Here is a 19,901-nt window from a genome sequence, read left to right as displayed (position 1 = left end):
GTCTATCTGAGATGCCCACTCGCCTGAGCCACTCGCATGACTGGGTCCCTCCCTTGGCCCTAACATCGGGCAGAAGAGCCACACCTGAACTAATCTGGGGGCGTCCGAGGCACCAGGGCTCAGTCTAAGCCTGGGGCGAGAGCATGGTGGGGAGGGTGCATGCCCTGCATCCCACAGGGGCCCCGAGCTGCACCAGGAGACGTGTCAGGCCTGAGCACAGCCCCTCCTGAGCCAGGAATGGGGGTCACTGCAGAGGCGACACAGCTAAGTGCACGAGGACCCAAGGCTCTTACCGGCTCGTCGTCTGGAAGCAGGAGTGCAGGCCGACCAGGAAGGGGTTGCTGGACGCCTGCTCGAACACGTGCTTCTCCGTCTGCACCCAGTCTATGTCCTGTGGCAGAGACACGCGTCAGTCCTGCAGCCTCTGTCTCTGCTGGCTCAGGGGCAGCACCACACCCTGACACCCTCCCACCCCCCCACCCCCTTCCACACCACCCTGACCCGGGCCCCGCTCCCTGGCCCCCAGTGCCCGTACCCCATCCCTGTCCTCCCCCGCCCTGTCCCCAGCTTCTTTCCTTCCTGCCAAGATGAGGGGAGTGTGTGGAGGGCAGCGCAGGGCCCAGCCCTCATCTCCAGATGAGCAGCCCCCACACTGGACTGTGTCCCCACCTCTGCTGCCGGGTTCCTCATTCTGAGGGGGCCAGGCAAGTGAGGGGCAGCGCCCTCTGGTGGATGAAGGCCATGTGCGGCCTCTATGGGACCCTGCCTCCATCCACTAGGCCCCACTCACTGCTCCACAGGTCAGCAAACTGGAGGCCAGCTCTGCACCCTGCGCCTGTCTGCTGGTGCGGGCCTCCACCACCACCCGCCCCTGCCCCGCACCTGTCCCTCCTCCCTGTCCATTTCCTTCCACCCTGCGCCTGTTCCCTGGTGCCTGCCTCTCTCCCCGCTGCACCTATCCCCACTCCCCTGCCTGCCTCCCTCCCCCCTGCACCTGTCCCCTGGTGCCCACCTCCCTCCTGCACCTGTCCCCCTGCAGCTGTCCCTCCTCCCCTGCCCACTTCCATCCCCCCTGCACCTGTCCCCTGAATGCCCTCCTCCCTTCCCCCTGCACCTGTCCCCTGGGTGCCCGCCTCCCTCCCCCTTGCACTTGTCCCCTGGATGCCTGCCCCTCTCCCTGTGTGTCATCCTGTGTCTTGCTTGTGCCTTTCTTTGAACTGACACTGACCCTGGTCTCAGGTCCCCAGGGACCCAGGCAGCACCAGACAGAGCTCTATGTCTCTAGCCTCACTTTAGGGTCTGCCTAGTCTCGTGCCAGGCTCGGTGTGTGCCCTGAGCTTGGGGAGACAGTTGGCAGGGCCTGGCTTGTGGCCACTGGGCACCACTGTCATCCCATCTGCCCATTCCCCCGCTTCCTGGAGGCCACCTGCTGGACACTCTTCAGCATCTTGGGGCCCAGGGGTAGCCCCAGCTCCTGGGCGTCTGTCAGGGTCCTTCAGGCGCCCCTGCTCCTGTGCCAGACTCCCACCCCGGGGGCAGACCTGTGCCAACGAGCACAGACGACAGAGAGTGTGTGGGTGCCCGGCCCTGAGTTTTGTGCCAGACTCAGTGGTGGGATGACCAGCAGTTCCGTAATGGACCGGGCTGGCCGTAGGTAGGGCTGGTGGGGGAGGCAGCACCGTGAGGGGTGTCAGGGAAATAGGGGAGCCTCTGGTCACACGGGGCAGAGCACTGACAGTTGGGCGATGAGGCAAAGTGGTGCCAAATGTGAGGGGCCACGTGCATGAGGTCTGCGGGGGTGTGGCGCGGCCAGGGAGTCCCTCTTTTGGGGGCGCACTGTCCCCAGCACCCGTGAAAGCAAAGCAGAGGCTGTGAGCTGGGAACAGTGGAGCAGGACACAGGCCCACATCTCCTGGGACCGGCCCCTCAGGGAGCCTCGCTGCCTCTGTCTGGCCCCACCCTATGGGGCAGAGCATCGAGGCACTCGTTTACCTAAGCCCGTACCCCTCAGGCACACACGGCCCAGCACATGACCACGAACCCTCCTCACATGGATCTATCTGCGCGAAGCAACCACTCCGCACATGCAGCCTCTATGGCACATACAGCACAAGCATGCACTCACACTGCACACCCACATACAACACACACGTGCACTCCTGCTCGCCTACCTACATACACCACACATGCATGAATTCCCGTTCGCATACCCACCCACATCCATGTACTCACCCTTGCACAACCACCCCCACATGTGCACACTCATCCCGCAAACCTGCCCAATAGGCTAACACTTGGCTCAGACCCCGCCCCAGCACGCCCGGGCGCACCTCGTCATCATGCACCAGCTCCTTCTTCACCACCTTCATGGCGTAGACCTGGTCGTTCTTCTTCAGCCGCACCAGGAGCACCTTGGCGTAGCTCCCGCGCCCAATGACCCGGATCAGGTCAAAGTCGTGCAGGCCGAGCCCCTGAGAGATCTGGATGCCGTCCATGCCGGCAATGACAGGCTTGAGGTCCTGCAGAGCAGACGGTGCGGGGTGGGCCTCTAGGAGCTCATGGCCCAGCCCAACTACTTGCCCCGGACCCTCAAGCTGCAGGGGATGGGCCACACAGGTGAGCCCGAGGGGGCAGTACTTCTGGACACGGCCTGAGGCGGCGGCCCGTGCTGTCCTGTGAACACTCCCGGTCACCCTCCCACACCTCCCAGCAAAGCATCCTGTGGCCAGAGTGCTCCTGATCCCGGCTCACACCAGGCCCAGCCGATGGCCCTGCCAGACCAGCTGCCAGACCAGCCTGGCCCTGCTGCCCGCCAGACCAGGTGCAGTTGACACCAGCCCCAGGCCCCAAGCACTAGTTCCTGTTTAGATTCTCGAGTGTCAGAGATGAGCCAGGGGACTTCTCAGAGGGACACTGAAAAGGGCAGCGAGCCACTCTGCACACTCACCTCAGAATCATCTTTAATGTTGTCATGTTTCCGGCTCGAAGAGATATAGGCAACTAGTGAAGAGAGGAGGGAGAGAAGAGCTGGGGCCGGCGGTGCGGCAGAGCTGAGACAGACTGTCACCCGCACATACCGGAGCCCAGAAAACACAACTTCCTGGGCCCATCCAGGCTAGTGCTCTGAGCATGTGGGGCCCGGGGGCCTGTCAGGTACAAAGATTCATCTAGAGGGGACCAGGGAGAGGTCAATCTTCCACTTTCTAACCTGAGAGAACACAGGTGGGCAGAGAGGGACAGGTGGGAGGGTGGCTGCCGGGCAGAAGTTGATGAATAAGTGGGTGAATGAGTGGGTGGGGGGTAGGTAGGTGAGTGGGTAAATGGGTGGGTGAGTGGGTGGATGGATGGATAAGTGGGTAGATGGGTGGGTGATGGGTGGGTGGATGAATGAGTAGGTAGGTAGGTAGTGGATGAAAGGGCAGGGGTGTGGGTAGATGGGTGGATGAAAGGACAGGGTGGGTGGGTAGATGGGTGGACGAACGGGTGTGTGAGTGGGTGGATGGATGGATGAATGGATAGATGGATGGGTGGGTGAGTGGGTGGGAGGGTAGATAGACAGAAGGGTGGATGGGTGGGTGGGTGGATGGATGGGTGAATGGATGGGTGGGTGGGAGGATGGGTGTAGACTGGCTGCAGGGGCCGGTCTGGGGGGCCCAGCTGGGGCAGTCCCAGCACCGAGTTCCTTCTAGAATCTCTAGGTGGGAGGAGAGAAACTCTCCACTGCACACTGGGAGACTTGGGGCGCACCCGGGCCCACCCGGCCCGGCAGATGGGGGCTGGTCGAGTCGCTTACTTCCGCCGGTGTCCTCAGAGGGCACATCGCCACCACCGTCGTCCGCTGCAGGTTCCTGGGCAGGCATGACAGAATCCTGAGGGAACAGGGAGTGCCACAGTGACTGGGACAGGGCCCGAGGCAGAGGCCACAGGGTCCACCCGTGATACTCAGCTCTCCCCCCTTCCCCCCACAATCACACCCCAAGCACCGTCCCAGACCCTGGGGTCCGAGGTGATGTCCTAGTAGAGGCCCTTGGCCTGTGTGTGGCCCGGAGGCTCAGAAGCTGGGCCTGGCAGGGCAGTGCCCTGACCCCTGACAGACTGGGGACAGACCCAGAGTGGCCTTGAGCACTTGCAGGCTCAGAAAGAGGACCCCAGCCCAGCTACAGCCAAGTTTAGGGCAGAGAGAGGCACGGCCCAACTGGACCTGTGGGCCACGACTGGCACTGCTTGACCCCTCCCCTCCCCCCTCACATACGACCCACCGCAGGGTGGCTGGAAGAAGCCATGTCCACTCATCATACGGCCCCCGCAGGGTGGCCGGATGAGGCCGTGGACACTCACCATACAGCCCCCACAAGGTGGCCGGACGAGGCCGTGTCCACTCACCATATGCCCCCCGCAGGGTGGCTGGACGAGGCCGTGGCAGCGCTTATGCACCAGCAGCTGGCAGTGGAGGCACCTGTAAGCCTGCCTGGCGAGGCCCCATATCCTCTCGCTGCACTGTCCGCAGGACGCTCCCTATGGAGATGGGACACAGGGGCCACTGTTAGGCCAGGCCCCCGAAGCCCGGCTGCACTGAGGCAGAGCACTCTGGTCAAGCTGCTGGGGTTCTGCCAGGTCCTGCTGTGGGTCTGAGCCTCCCCCCAACCCCACTGGGTACAGGGAGGCTTCCTGGTAGTGAGGGGGGCAGCTCACCCCCACCTGCAGCCCGGGTGATGGTCAGGGCTCCCTCCCGGGCTGCTTGGGGACAGGGTTTATTTTGGTCTCTTGGGCCACATCCAACAGTGTTCAGGGGTTCCTCTTGCTGTGGGGGGGGGGGTCCAAGCAAGTGCCCGCTCTGCTGAGCTGCTCTCAGCCCCTGGGGCAGGGTTACTAATCGACTCTGTGGCTCTGGGGAGTCTGAGTCTCATGCATGCGGGGTCTATACTATACTCCAAAGCCACACTCTGACCCAGATATGTTCTAGATTTTGGGGACTGGGGCTGTACCCAGGGACGTGCAGGAATGACTGGCACTGGGGTCGGCTGCAAGGGTGGCACCTTAACCCTGTGTTCCACTTTGGAAGGACGAGTGCTGGCACACTGCAGGGGAGGGGGCTACAGGTCAGGGCCGCGTCTGCCGAGCAGGAGCCCAAGGGCTGCTCTCATCAGCATGTGCGCAAGCCCAGCCCTGCATCCACTGCTGGCCACCAGCCCTTGCCTGCAGCAGCCCTGCCCACCACATGGGCAGTGAGGAGTGCTGGCTGCCCTGGGGCCCCGCACCCGCACTCACCCGGTTAAAGCGCTTGGCCTGGAAGAGATGACCGTTGGTACAGTGCAGCTTCCGCCATCTCCGAGCCCCACGGCGGTAGATGGACTCTGCGAAGGGGGACACAGTGAGCAGGCCCGGAAGCGACGGGCAGTGGGAGTGGGCACGGCCAGATGGGCCACGCCATGTGCTTGGGTGGGTGTGTGTGTCACACCACACAGTTCTGTGTTCTTATGTCACATGTCATGTGCCTGTAGGCTGTCACGTGTCCAAGTCGTGTGTGTTGTGTCACTGTTATGTGCCTGTATGGCATCATGTCCCATGTGCTTCTGTGTGCTGTCACATTCCATGTCCTGTGTCACATGTCTCATGCGCTTGTGTGTTGTGTGTGCTGTCATGTCCTGTGCTCACACACCCTTGTGTCATGATGGGCGCAGGTGCCAGGGGTCGGATATGACCCTGCTGCCTGCCTCAGCCTGTGCCACGGGGGCACCAGGAAAGGGCCAGGGCCTAGCAGGGTCCAAACTAGGAGGTGCTTCAGCCTGTGCCCAGCAACGCCCAAGTACAATGGGCCCTGTGCACGCCTTATGTGATGACACATGGGTTGCATATCATACCATACGTGACCTACACAAGACTCACATGTCCCATGTGGCCCTGCACATGTTCCACAAGTCCCTCACATGTGACCTACACACAAGCCAGACAAGTCTCACATTCAACACACGACCTACACACAAGTCAGACACAGCCCTCGTGTCACATGTGACCCTGCATGTGGCCCATGGGCACCACCAGCACCCAACCCCGCATGCACACGTGACCCGGGTGGCTGCACAGTCTGGAGCACGGGGCGTGGGTTCCCAACTCCGCTCAGCTCGCACCTCAGAGGAGGCGTCCTCCCGGATTCTATAATTAGGCGGCGGACGCTAACAACCCGTTTCCAGGGCAACCAATATCTGAGCACTGCCAAGGCACAGAAGGCGCTCAGGAGCTCAGAGCAGCAGCCAGGAGCACAGGCCCCACCCTCCGTGTGTGGGCGGGAGGCCCAGGAGGTCAGGGACAGCCCTGTTTGACTCCCCACAGCCTGCATCCCCCCCCCCCCCGCCCCCCCTGGAACGCCGGCTGGGGCAAACAGCATATGCGTCCCTAGGCCTGAGAGTAGGACCATGGCCAGCTCCTCCCTGGTCTCACCCCTGCGGGGCCTTGGTTACTGGCTTTATTCTGGATGCCATGACTGGTCTCAAACTGGAGCTTGGGGTTGGAACGTGCCCGGATGGAGCGGTGGGGTAGGGGGTGGTCCTGAGAGCCAGGGGCAGGTGTGGGCACCTGCCCAGGGAGAGGCACTGTCAGTACAGATGGTCCTGGGACAGTGTGGCTCGGCCCTGGGCAGCATGGGGAAGGTGGCAGAGTAGTGTGTGTGGGGGGGTCCCACAACCCCCTCCCCCCATAAAGCCCAACAATGCCAGGTTGGAACCCAAAAGAAGGCATGGTCGCCACTGGGCAACCAGCTGACCCTGTGCCCAACTGCACCTGCCACCTTTGGTTCCTGCAGTGGCCACATGTCACCTTGTGCCAGGGCCTTCCTGGGAGGTGCTTGTGGGTCTCCAGCCCTCACTGGGAGGCCTGGTGGGCCACACACAGGAGCCCTGTCCCTGCAATGCTTCCAGGTCGGAAGGGAACAACAGAGGGATAGAGGTGTCAGTCACTGGAGTCTGCATGGAGGCAGCGGCTTTATTCCAGGTGGGGCTGAACCCCAGAATCTGGCAGCAGCAAGGAGGTATGACAGTGGCAGTCGGCCTTCACTGTGGAGATGGAGACAAGGCTGTGCTGGTTCCGCCTGCGCCTAGTGGACGCTGCCCAATCACCCTGTCTCTCCAGGGTCCCTATCTCTGTAGCGCCTGGTATCTGTCCTGAAGTAGTCTCAGGCTCCAATGTCAGACCACAGGCTGCTGGGGGACCCGAGGGGTGCCTGACTTAGGGCAGCACCCCTTCCTTGCCCCCCACACTGGCCAGGTCCGCCCCTTCTGCCTCTGACACTTCTGAAGACTTCCCAGACGGACTGTCCGACCCCTCTGGTCTCCTTGCCAGTCCTCAGCCCAGGCAGGGTGGCCGCCATCCCCCAAGCCCCAGTGACCAAGACAGCCTGTGGTGCCCTTGCCGGGGTAGGGCTGCAGGAAAGCCCACAGCACCCGGCCTGGGCCCCAAGGGAGGCACACGAGACTGTGGACTGCACGCCCCTGCCCTACACCCTCCCCAGGTTGGCAAGCCTGAAGCCCGGTGCAGAGGGTTTCTGGCACTTCCTTAGCCCGCCCAGAAGATTGGTGTTTCATTAGCCCTGCCCAGGTCAAGCCCCGCCCAGGAGGCGTGACCGGCACTTCCTCAGCCCGCCCAGTAGTGTGATTGATGCTTCATCAGCCCCCCCCCCCCCCATGCTAAGCCCCACCCAGGGCGTGACAGGCACTTCCTCAGCCCGCCGGGTGCTAAGCCCCACCCACAAGCATGATTGGTGCTTCATTAGCCCCCTCAGTGCTATGCCATGGCCAGAGGGCGTGATTGGCGCCTCATTAGCCCGTCCTTACTGAAGCCCTCTGAAAGGTGACCAGAATTTCATGGTGTAGATTGCAAGTACAGGAAGTATCCCCCCCACAGATCCGGCCAGGTACACCGGTGGGAAGCGGCTACTCTGCATGGTGGCAGGAGGCCAGCAGGCTCAACACAGCACCTCGGGCACTGGGCTAGGGGCTGGTCTCTGCCCAGAAGACGTGTGGGTAATCCAGACATTCCATATACGAGATGCCCCGTCTCTAATGCACACCTGCAGCTCTGCTCCCTGCTCCCATGGGCCTGCTGGGTAGCTGGTGTGGATCTCCTACTCAGCATCTATTACACACAGACTAGGGTTCCCGCGTAAACTTCTATGGCAACCCCCAGTGTCTCACACATGCAAGGTTAATACTCGACCACTGAGCCACAGGAACGTGACCGTGTGTCCATTCAGCTCTCTCATGATCCACTTTGGGCCTAGTACTCTGAGAACCGGCTGCAGGACCCACGCTGGTCTGCAGCTTAAGGGGGTGTGGTCCAGCCTGGGCTAGCACGTGTTGTTAGCCCAAACCCATGGGCATCTACTGCGGGTCAGCTATGCGTCTGTCCCACCCCTCAGTGTCTCCCAGGGGTCTCTGGGTCTGCATGATCTCTGCATCCGCCATCATCTGCCCCATGCTGGGGGCCACAGTGTCAGGAGGCAGATGGACACACTTGTGTGATGGGCAGGGCTGCCAAAGGGGACAATGCCTGGACTCTGTCACCTCTTTTCCCAGACCCACCTGATCCCTCACCCCCAAGTAACAAGACCACAGGTGTGAGAGTACAGAGCTGGAGGAAGTGCATATGAACACACGCACTCACACCTACACAGACACACCTGCCAGCACCTGCTCACGCTGCACACCCACACACAGCCCCACCTGCACACACCCGCACATACAACCCCCACACCTATGCATGCACACACACACACACCTGCATACATACACCTGAACACACACCCCCACTTGACCTGCACACCTGCATACACACACCTGAACACATACCCCCACCCGACCTGCACACCACACACACGCACACCTGCACATACACGCACACCTGCATACACACACCTGTGCCTGCACATGCAGCAGCAGATGCCCCACCAGGGCTCACAATGTGTGCACACACACACTCCTGCACAGCATAGGCCAGACACCGCTTCTGTGAACATCTCCCTGTGGGGGTCTCTGTGGGGCAGTGACGGAAAGGGGACACTGAAGGAACAGGCTGGAAGCTGGGGCCTGGGAACGTCATAGCACCCTCCTTGTTTATCAGAAGGGGACTGAGACTGGGAAGAACGAATGAAACATGTCCAAGTCGAGTCCGCCATCCCAAGCCCATTATTGGAGCTTTGGCCCCGGCCCTGAGAGCCAGAGGTGCAGCCGTGGACACCCCTTCAGAGGCCTGGGTCCCACACCGTGAGGAGCCTGGTGGCATGACGGTGTGGCCGCTGACTCGGGAGATGCTGACCTTGGCCTGCAGGGACAGTGGCCGAGCACAGGGGCGCTGAGGATATGGGTAATGCTACCGCCTTCAGAGGCCCCCCAAGACTCCTCTGTCTGCCTGGCCATCTCCCGCCAGCCCCCATCCCGCCCACACCCTCGGCTCGATGACTCCAGATGACTCCATGTGTGCCTGCCGCAGACATGTCCAACCGGATCTCCAGGTGGCGATTAACCTTCGCGGCCACCTGGGGAGCCAGGTCCAAGGGTTGGGGGTGGGAGGCCCAGGAGGCCTCGGGGAGAGGCCTGCTTGGGGGAACAGTGCTCTGAGTGAGGAGCTGAGTCAGTGACGGCCAGACCGGTGCAGCCACTTCTCACTCCCGTCCCACAGAGCATCTGTCCGGCTCCTGATGACTCCACAGAGGGAAATCCTGAACCTCAGGTCAGAACGGTAAAGGGAGGTGGCACCGTTGGCAGAGATAAAGGCGTGGGAGGCGGTGGCTCTGATGGCAGAGGCTCTGTGGCTGCAGCTGATAGCAGAGGTTCCGAGGCTGCGGCTCTGATGGCAGAGGCTCTGAGGCAGTGACTCCAGGAATAGAGGTTCTGACAGTCATGGCTCCAAGGCTGCCTCCAGGGACCTAGGGGTGGCCAGACTGGCCTATACAAGTTCCCTTCTGGCCACTCTCTGCACAGATTGGGAAGCTGCAACTCACTGGGCGTGCCGCCTCGGGGATGGGTCCCAGGTCCTTGCACCTCCAGATATGCCCTGGCCCTCTGTGCCCTGTGCAGGGGGCCCGGGGTGCCCCTCAGGCAGCCTCTGATGAGAACTTGCTCTCCCAGCCTGTCCCCACTTGGCACTTCTGGCACCCAGCCTTGCACCCCGCAGGCATCATCAGAGCACCCGTAGGCCCGGGCCTGGGAATCACCATCTGGGAGGAAGACTCCACGACTCAGCACACCGAATGGGCAGGAACCTGGGGACCTGGAAAACAACTAGCCCAGAGCTCGAGGCTGTCAGATCTAATGGGCAGCAAGGAGCAGCTGGCCGTGTCCACGTCCCTGTTCGACGGGGGCAATCACTACAGGCTACCTGGGAGGCAAACCAAGCTGGGATGCAGTGACTGGCCCCCAACTGGACAGGGAAGAAGATGAGGCAGAGACTGGAGAGATGACTTCTGGGAGTCCACAGCACCTGCATGCACCTGCCCACGGTCCCACACCTGTCCACACAGTCCCACACTTGCCCACACCTGTCCATATAGTCCCACCCCTGTCCACACGGTCCCACACCTGCCCACACAGTCCCACACCTGCTCACATAGTCCCATACTTGCTCACGCTCCCACACCTGCCTGTTCCAGCCTATGAGCCTTCTGTGTCTACACTGTGTTTACAGTCCACTCTTTCCTGCCAGTGTAATCTATGCCCCACATGGCTGACGCAGGGCTCAGCACCCTCTACCCACACAGGTACCTGGGCACCATCAGGTTCTGACAAGGAAGAAGGTTCAGGGGCTGCCCATATCCCCGGGGGAGCAGCTTAGGGTCCAGAGGGCCCACAGTGAGGGGAGTGTCCTTGACCTGCTGACTAGATCAGTAAGGTGGTCCTCACAGATCTTCCCTGAGGGTCTTGACCACAGATTCCAGCCTTGTGGTTAGAAATCAAATGCTGTATTTAGGCACGCCCTAGGTCCCGCCCTACTCCCCTGCCCTCCCCCCGCCCCCCAAGCCCTGAGTGCTGCTTGGGCCGGGAAGGGAGTTCAGGGATGAAGGGGCTCGGGTTTGATCCCTGGAACTGCACAGACCCAGCACGGGCCCACACATCCAACTGGCCAAGTATCACTGGGAATGGCCCTGGATCTTGCCGAGTCCAACAGGGTGTTACTCAATGATGTTGGACTTGACTACACAGGTCCCATGACATGATACACATATGTATGTGCAAAATACACATACATACATACAACACAGTACCACATAGCTGTACACACACATACAGGTGTAAACATGAAACACAGTCTCACAGACAAAATGATATAGCCACCACCACCACACACACGTATACCAAAACACACTCCCATATATACACACCACACAGCCATTGCACACCTGTAAACACAAACACATGTACACATGGAATACACTCCAATAATCACACACCACAGAGCCAACACACTTACACACATACATGGACACATGAAACACTCCCATATACATACACTACACTTGCACACACACGGACACACAAACACACTCCCATATACACACACATACATCAGAAAGGCACATGTACACACTCATGCTGCAAACTATACACATGACACGTAGGCACGGCCTGCTGTGTGGTGGGAGTGTCCAGTATGCCCCAGACACGAACGCTTTGCCAGGCTGGTGCACACAGCCTGTCTGAATACAACGCACCGGCTGGAGCCACCTGAGCTGTGGCACAGCTGTGGTGCCTACTGGTTCTCTCCTAGCTGGGTGCAGATGCAAGGGTGCTGGCATTCTTGAGAGGGCGAGTGTGTCCCATCTTATGTGCACATGCGCATGCTGTGTCTACAGAGTCTGGGTGAGCAGGGCAGCGCTGATGCTCGCAGACAGAACCTAGCTCTGTCCTGGGTCCTGGTGGCAGCCGCCCGGGGCCTTGAACTCCCTTTCCCTGGTCCTTGCTGTCTGTTGGGGGTCACCGGCTGTTGGCCCTTGTTCCTGTCCCTGCAGGTCTCGGTCCGTCCATGCCTGCTGGGGTGCTGCCTGGGTTCTCTCTGTGCCATGGCTCCTGACAGGGTGTCCATACACAGACATCTCCCACGCAGCAGGTGGCCTCTGCTCCAGCTGCCATGTCCTCCATGTGTGCGAGCTCCTGGCGGGGCCCAGCCGTCACCACTGTTCTGTCCCTGCACCAGGGCAGGTCGCCGGGATGCCTGTGTGGGCCCCTCCAACACCGTTTCCTTCCTTGGCATCCAGGTCTCTGCTTCATCTAGAGTCTCCATTTGTGGGGGTGTAAAAGTGGGACCCAGGTTTATTCTTGGGCCTGGACCATGAGCCTAGCTGAGGTGACCTTCCTCGCTCCACCATGCAACTGTGGCGCCACTGGCACAGATCAAACATCGATGCTTGTGTGGGTTAGTTTTGGTCTTGTCCAACCTCCACTACGTCTATTCTTTAATTTCCTACCAAACCACCTTGATTACTGTTTTTCTATAATAATGAATTGAGATTAAGTAATGGGAAGTATCCATTTTTCTTTTTTCTCAAGTTTTACTAGTATTCAGGCTTAAAAAATGGTTTCCATGTAAACCTTACTATTTTTTGTTCTGTTCTTTCAAAAACAGTTTTGGGTACTAGGGAGACACTTGCCATGCCTATGGCTAATTTGACTTTTGGCCCCTTGGTGGTTCCCAGCACCATCAGGAATGACCTCTGAGTAATTCTGGGTATGGCTCAAAAGCGAAAAGAAAAAAAAAAAATCATTAAAATTCCTATAAGAATTGCATTGGCCCTATATACTACTGTTGGTAAAATTGGTATTTTGACTACAGTATCTTCCCCTTCCACATACATGAAATGTATTTTTAACTGTGTGCTTGAGTAAGTCTTATTTACTGATTTTGTTTGGGGGCCACACCTGGTAGTGCTTAGGGCTTACTCCTGACTTTGCACTCATGATTCACTCCAGGCAGTGCTTGGGGATCCATATGGAATGCCAGGGGGTCAAACCCGGGTTGGCTGCGTGCAAGGTACGTGCCCTCAACACTGTGCTGGATGAGTTTTGTTTAGGACAACGGAAGGGGTGGAATCCAAGTTCAGGCAGGCTGTGTGAAGGGGCCCCTGCCCGCTCCACACCGCTTTCCTTCCCCTCGGGCACTGCTGTGGGGGCTGAAGGAGTCTGTGGGTCCTTGCCTAGGGTCTCCTGTGAGATTCTGTTCTTCTCGGAGCTGTTCTTCTGTGGGGGGCGGGGAGGACTGGGCCTTCTCCAGGTGGTGCCTCAGCTTTATTCTGGGTTTTGGGGTTACACCGGCAGTGCTCCGGGGTCCCTCTTGGCAGGGTCAGCACACACAGGCCAGAGCGTTCCTCACCAAGCGTGATCATGGGCCCCTGCTGTCTTAGACAGTCCCGAGTTTCATCACAGAAGCTCAGCCACATGCAAGTCCTGCCACTGGACTCTCTCTGGCCCCAAGATTTGATTTTTTGGGGTATGATTATAAATGAGATTGTTTTCTTAATTTCATTCCCTTATACCCTGTTTTTTGCTTATAGGAATACAGTAGTTAGGGGGGAGGGTGTGTTGATTTTACAACCTGCCACTTTGAGGTACACATTTTGTGTGGTTTTTTTTTTTGTTTGTTTTCTAGACATAGCATCTCTACAGATAATGCCACCTCCCTTCTAATCTAGATTCCCGTATTTCTGGGCTCCTCACAGGTTGGTAAACAATAGCATGCCTTCCCTCTGCAGGGAGTCTGTCCCCGGGGCAGGTCTGTGACCCCAGGAGGAGACACCTGGGTCCATGAGCCACAGCCTGCAGCAGGCATGCGAGCTGGAAGAAGGGAGAGCAAACCTCCCGAAGCGCACCGGGCCTGCAGGACCCCCCAGTCCATCCTGTGCCCAGTCCCAGGGCGGGAGACACTGGCCTCACTCACCTCCTAGAGGCGCGAGGACAGACTGAGGGACCCGAGTGTGGCTGGCAGCCGTATCTGGCCGGCCCCTCCCCAGCAGCCCAGAGCAAGAAGGAAGCAGGTGACAAGGCCCAGTGTCACTTCCAGTGACCACCCAGGAGCTGTGAGCCTGTGGCCGCCCTCCAAGCGGACCATATGTAGAGGGGTTACAGCTGAGGGTTAGTGAGAGTTGGGGGGAGCACCCGAGGAGGAGCCTCTGCAGCTGGAGAGGCTGTGCCAGGGTTGGCTGGCACTTGTCTGACAAAGATGCCTTTAGGCCGCAGCCGTGCCAGGCACTGAGTCGGCTGAGGCCCCAGGCCAGCCCTGCCCCCAGGCCAGTGTGCTCCTGCGTGACCCTGTGTGGCCAGTTCTGTCTGGCGGTCACTTTTCCTTCTGCGGGTCGCTGCTGGCTACACCCCTAAGCAGGAGGCAGTGAGCTGCCACCAACGGGCGGACACAGGAGCCGCCAGCTCCTTGAACGGTGACTCTGGCCGGTGATGCCCCACTGCCCTACTGCTCTGCCCCAGGAAAGCGAGTGTCTAAAGCCCTCAGAGTTCCCGATGGCCAAGCACAGGACATCCTGGGCTGTTAGGGCCTGGGGGTGGAGGGGAGGGACGCTGTGGTGTCCCTTTGCTAAAGAGCCCCAGGTCTTCTGAGTGCTAGCATGAGGACCGTAGGTGTCACTGTCACAGGTGGCTACCTTGTGGTTCCAGGGGGTCCTCTGTAGCCCTGAACACGCTTGACCCTATCAGTGAGGTCACTGACCCGTTCAGAGCTGCCTGTAAGCGGTGGGAGCAAGGGAGCCCGAGGGACTGGGCGGTCAGCACTGGGCACATGGCACCTGCCTGACCAGCAGGCACTGGGCCCCAGAGATGAGTGCCTGGAGGCCCGGATGCAGCCGAGATGCCCTTCAGAGGGGACGGGAGAGCAAGTGCATCTGCCGGACAGCACCAAGGCCGAGAGTGGCCGCCCACAGCACCCAAGTGCGGTCCCACAAGAGTGGGGAGACACTGTGCAGAGGCTGTGCCCAGGGGCCGGCTCCAGGGAGTTCTAAGAACTGGCACAGCGGAGAGGGGCAGGCGCCCGAGAGAAAGGGCTCTGCTGAGTCGCAAGCAGAGGCACAGGCGTAGCACATGAGAACAGGCACAGCATAAGCATGGTACGTGAGTTGACATGGCACCACGGTGCCTGAGCACAGACATAGCACATACGTGGTACATGAACACAGAATCACACACTAGTCTAACACGCAGAGCACACAGTCCCAAGCATGCACCTTCATATCCCTTCTGGCCTCTGCTGATGGTCACGGAACCCAGTTTGGTGGGGATGCTGACGGGGGCCTCACGGGGGAACACGTGGGAAATCTGTTCCATTTCAATTTTGCTGTGACCCTAAAATTGCTCTAAAAATAGCCTGAATGGGGGCTGGGGAGGCAAAGGCTGTAGCCATGACCCGGGCTCAACCCCGAGAACCATATCAGGTCATCCCGCTCCATCTGGTGTGGCCTCCAAAAGTCTTAGGAATAAGAGAATTCGGGGGACGGGTGGGGGTGTGAGGTCAAGGGTCTGCCCTGCACATGGGTCTGCCCTGCACATGTGACCCCTGTGGCCACAGACAGGGGCGAGCGCAAAGGCCGGCAGACAAGTCCTGGCCCACCAATGGGTTGGCTCTCTTCACCCCATGGATCACACCCCCCCGAGCACCTCTGCCACCAGGCCCGGAGAAACATGGACCCGAGTCCCAGCCTGCCGTGCAGCCTGGAGAAGTGTCCACATGGTGCAGTGGAGCCCAGGGAGTCGCGTGTGCTCAGGCTCTAACAGCTCTATCACAGGAGAGAGGAGGGAATCTCTGAGGGTTCACTACAGGAGAGAGAGCAGAACTTCCACTCAAGAATAAGAGGAAGAAACCAAGTCACGCCGTGAAACTCTCCAGCGGCGAGTCTAATCAGCAGTGCCTCTCGTGTGCCGAGACACTAGCAAATTTAAAATGATCCTGGGGGCCAGAGCGATAGCGCAATGGTAAGGGCATTTGCCTTGCACACGACCAACCTGGGTACGATCCCTGGCATCCATATGGTCCCCTGAGCACCGCCAGGAGTAATTCCTGAGTGTAGAGCCAGGAGTAACCCCTGAGCATCACCACGTGTGACCCAAAAAGAAAAAAAAAATCCCGTGCCGGCCGAATGGACAGGACAGTGGGGAGGGCACTTGCCTTGAATGTGGACAACCTGGGTTCAATCCCCAGCACCCAGATGGTCCCCCGAGTCAGGCAGGAGGGATCCCTGAGCAGAGTTGGAGTCTGCCCTGAGCACAAATCTCAACCAAATACCAGAGAAAGAAACAAACAGTCCTTGACTATGATTCCTAGTTTATCCTCAATCTTATCTTACAGACAAGTTAGCAAAAAGTATCATGCTTACACATACATGTGTACTCACACAGACACTCGTGTACATGTAGGCACACAGATGTACATATGAGTTCACAGGCAATAGCTACAAGGCACACATATACTCACATGTGTGCTCACAGTGGACATAGCCACACATACACCCACACACATGTACACGCTGTCACACACATATGTGGTCATGCAGGAGACACGGATGAACGTTCACCTACACTTAGCCACTTGGACAGCACATACGTGCATGCAGCCCCTACTATTCTTATAAAGATGAAGGTGAAGCAGAGGTGGGGGACAAGGAGAGGGAGGGGGGCCAAAGGGGGGACAGAAGAAGGGTCAGGAGGGGGAGGGAACAGAAAAGGGGAGGGGTTAGGAGGGGGAGGGGACAGAGGAGGGGTGGGAAGGGAGGGGCACAGGAAGGTGTGGGGCAGGTCCCTAGCTCTTTCTGAGCAGGATGAAGAGGCTGAAGAGTCAGTTGGAGGCAGCTCAGCCCTGGCCCTGCTCCGGCACCAGGAGGATGAGGGTCGGGCATGGGCACCCTGAAGTCACAGCACAGACCAGGTGTGCAGCATGGAGGAGGCGGACAGAAAGGGTGGAACCTATCTGAGTCCCACCCCAGCCCCTCAGGAGCCATGAGCCTGCTCTGCTGGTTGGACGGTCAGCCATGTCCAGGGAGGAAGGACAGATGGCCACTCGCCTGGAAGGAGGGAACCACGTGTGGGAGAGAAATATGTCCCGGCACTCTGGGGGCGGGTGACAGGAGCAGGGATGCAGCAGGGAAACCTGCCTGAAGTCCTGGGGGCTCTGGGGACATGCCCGGAGTGGAAGCTGGGCTTGGGCAGGGGCTAGGGCACTGGGCAGCCACTGAGCCAGGACAGCCAGAGGGGGACAGCGCCCCGCCCCAGGCACCCACAAGGTGCTGGCTCGGTGGTCACCACCAACTGCAGCGCTGGGAAAAGGCATGGGAGCCTGTTGTCTGAGGCAGTGACCAGTCGGGGCCAGGCTGGAAGGAAGGTGTGGAACTGACTGGAAGCCGGAACAGCAAACAGGAGCGGATGTCACAGCAAGCTGGGCAAACCCCCAACAGGGACAGGCCGCCCAGGGGCCATCACCCCACAGCCAAGCCTCAGACAGTCAGGACAGAGGGAGATGCGTGTCCAGATGCCGTGCAGCGTGGTGGGGCACGGGGGGTGCGGGCTGGTTGTGCTCCCAAGGCCGGTTTCCTGTCAAACCTCAATGCACCAAGTCGGCCCTCAACACCTGGGCCCAACAAAGGGCACGAGAGCCTGGCGCCCGGAGTCCAGGGCATGTGTGTGCAAGGGAGCGGAAGCTCAGCATCTCCCAGACAGACAGCAGGACAGGGCAGGGCTGCCGGGGTGCCGGGGGGAGGCCGCCTTGGCTGGCAGGGCCTGCGCGCCCCCACAGGCCTGAAAGCACAGGCAGGGCCAGATGCTATGCTCAGCAGAAACTCACACGCAAACACATGCTCCCAGAGCACACACATGTACACATGTGCTCACGTGCACTCACACAGCCACACTGTCTCTTCAGAACACCTGGGGAAACTTCTCCGGCCACGCTAGTGCCACATGCACACTCTCAGGGAGTCTGACCAGCGGCTGGGCCAGGCCTAGGAGCCTGGGAAACCCAAACGAGACGGAACCCTCAACCTCCCGGGAAGACAGGAAAGGGACACAGGTGGGCGCGCAGCACACAGTGCCCTCCCCCGGGGCTGAGCTCCCAGGTTGCTCTGTCTCGTCAAACTCACACCAGACCCCCAACACCCAGGTGGAAATAGGTCAGGTCAAAAGGGAGTGTGAGGCGGCGGCTGCCAGGCGCAGCCGCCCCCCCCTCCAAAAGGCTGTGAGGGGGCAGCGTGGCACCTGCCCCCGGAAGTGCTGGGGGCGGCCCAGGAAGCTGGCACAGGGTGGTATGGCCAGGTGCCCTGCCCAGCCCCGGAGTGTGCCCTGAGGACCCCCTGTTCCCTCCTGGGGGGTGCGGCAAGCAGGAGCCGGGACCACCAAACCCTGTCGGCACCCAGAGGCTGCACAGGGGCCCCTGGTCACTCCCGCCAGGCCACGGAGACTGTCACTGACAGGCAGGGGTGGCCAGTGGCACTGCCTTGCTGAGACCAGAACCGTCTCCACGTGGAGGAGGCAGGACCCGCCTGACGGCCTCAGCGCAGCACTGCTGGGTGTTCTGGGGGGACAAGTGCTCCCTGTCTGCCCCCTGCTCACAGCCCATCACACCCACCCAGTGAGGGAGGCCAAGGTGGCTCCGTCCCCTGCAGGGCACCGCCAGGGAGGCGGCGTGAGGCACGGGGAAGTATGACACAGCGGATTCCTGCAGGCAGCACCCCACACGTGCCAGCCCCTCAGCAGCCCCCGTCCCAGTGGTCCCGGCAGGGGGTGGGGGCGCTGTCCGCTGCTGTCCATGTTGTCATTTCACAGAAAACAACCTGCAAAATGGACGTCAGGGAAGTGCCCCTTCCCACAGCTCTCCGGACGGCGCAGCCCCACACATCCGGGTCTACCTCCGAGCACCTCCGAAGGCCTCGGGCACCACAGCCCTGAGCATCAGTGCCGGCTGCGGGGGCTTGAAAGGGGCCAGCAGGCAGCAGGCCTCACCGGGAGCTGACCCCCACCTGCAGCCACTCGGGACTGAGCACAGGATGGGGGTGGGGGGAGGGGGAGGGAGAGAGAGACGAAGAGGAGGAAGAGGAGGGAGAGAGGGAGAGGAGGGAGGGGAGGAAGGGGAGGGAGAGGAGCTGTGGGCTGGGTGAAGGCACCTCCCAGGCAGGCAGACCCCCCTTCCCAGGGAGCAGCCTCCGTCCAACCCTGCACCCCCACCCGGCGCGGCCTGTGCTCACCCGCTTTCTCCTGCCTCTCTGCGGGCGGCTCTATGGGGTGGGCATGCTCACGGGCATCTTCCCCGTCTTCACCGCTGCTGGGCCACAATGGGGGCCCCACGAGGAGAAGGAGGAGGTATTTAAAGGAAGGCTGGTCGTCCAGTCCCCCGCCACTCGTGCCCCTGCCTCCTCATGTCCCCAGGCCCGGGTGGTACCCGGCTCCCCAGGGAAGCGGAGCCAGCGCCGACGAGCACCAGCTAAAACACGGCCTGGATGCCGGGAGTGACGTCACGGCATCAAGCGCCGCCTCCGGCCGCGGCTGCCTCCAGCCGCACACAGGGGAGGCCAGGCTGGGGCTGGGGCTGGGAAGGGGAGGTGGGGGCGGCCAGGTGGGGGTCTCACCTCGGGCACCCTGGCAGGCTGGCACTGTCAGCAGGGGCGCTGGGCTCAAGGCACAGCTGGCAGAGAGGACAGCGGGGACAGGACACCTCAGATGCCCCAGCCCCCAGCTCCCAGTCCCACGCTCCCAGCCCTCTGCACCCTGAGTTCCCAGCCAGCCCCATGGAGAAACCCGGAGGTGGTCCCCAAGCGGGGACCTGCTTATGGCGTGGACACAGCAATGCAAACCTGAGGATACGGGCAGGGAAGCGCAGACACACAGGGGCTGTGGCCGTGTGGGCACAGCCGTGTAGCCAGTGTGTCACGCTGTGGT

The 19,901-nt window shown here is 60.4% G+C and overlaps 1 protein-coding gene across 1 annotated transcript in view; it reads right to left on the bottom strand.

Annotated features, from left to right (window-relative positions):
* LOC130036496 (protein kinase C zeta type-like) overlaps positions 1 to 19,486 on the bottom strand; it is a 28,611-nt gene extending 9,125 nt beyond the window's left edge. The window contains exons 1-8 of the mRNA XM_056128338.1: positions 19,482 to 19,486; positions 19,211 to 19,371; positions 5,269 to 5,354; positions 4,384 to 4,515; positions 3,794 to 3,869; positions 2,948 to 3,000; positions 2,331 to 2,519; positions 294 to 391 (exon numbers count right to left, since the gene is read on the bottom strand). Coding sequence (XP_055984313.1) covers positions 294 to 391; positions 2,331 to 2,519; positions 2,948 to 3,000; positions 3,794 to 3,869; positions 4,384 to 4,515; positions 5,269 to 5,354; positions 19,211 to 19,371; positions 19,482 to 19,486 — 800 coding nt within the window. The remainder of the gene's footprint in view (positions 1 to 293; positions 392 to 2,330; positions 2,520 to 2,947; positions 3,001 to 3,793; positions 3,870 to 4,383; positions 4,516 to 5,268; positions 5,355 to 19,210; positions 19,372 to 19,481) is intronic.
* Between the last annotated feature and the right edge of the window lie 415 nt (positions 19,487 to 19,901).

This window comes from Sorex fumeus, unplaced genomic scaffold (genome assembly GCF_029834395.1).
Source record: "Sorex fumeus unplaced genomic scaffold, SorFum_2.1 ptg000064l, whole genome shotgun sequence".
Taxonomy (NCBI): domain Eukaryota; kingdom Metazoa; phylum Chordata; class Mammalia; order Eulipotyphla; family Soricidae; genus Sorex; species Sorex fumeus.
The sequence above is the reverse complement of the archived record's forward strand: the minus strand, read 5'-3'. Positions and strand labels throughout refer to the sequence as shown.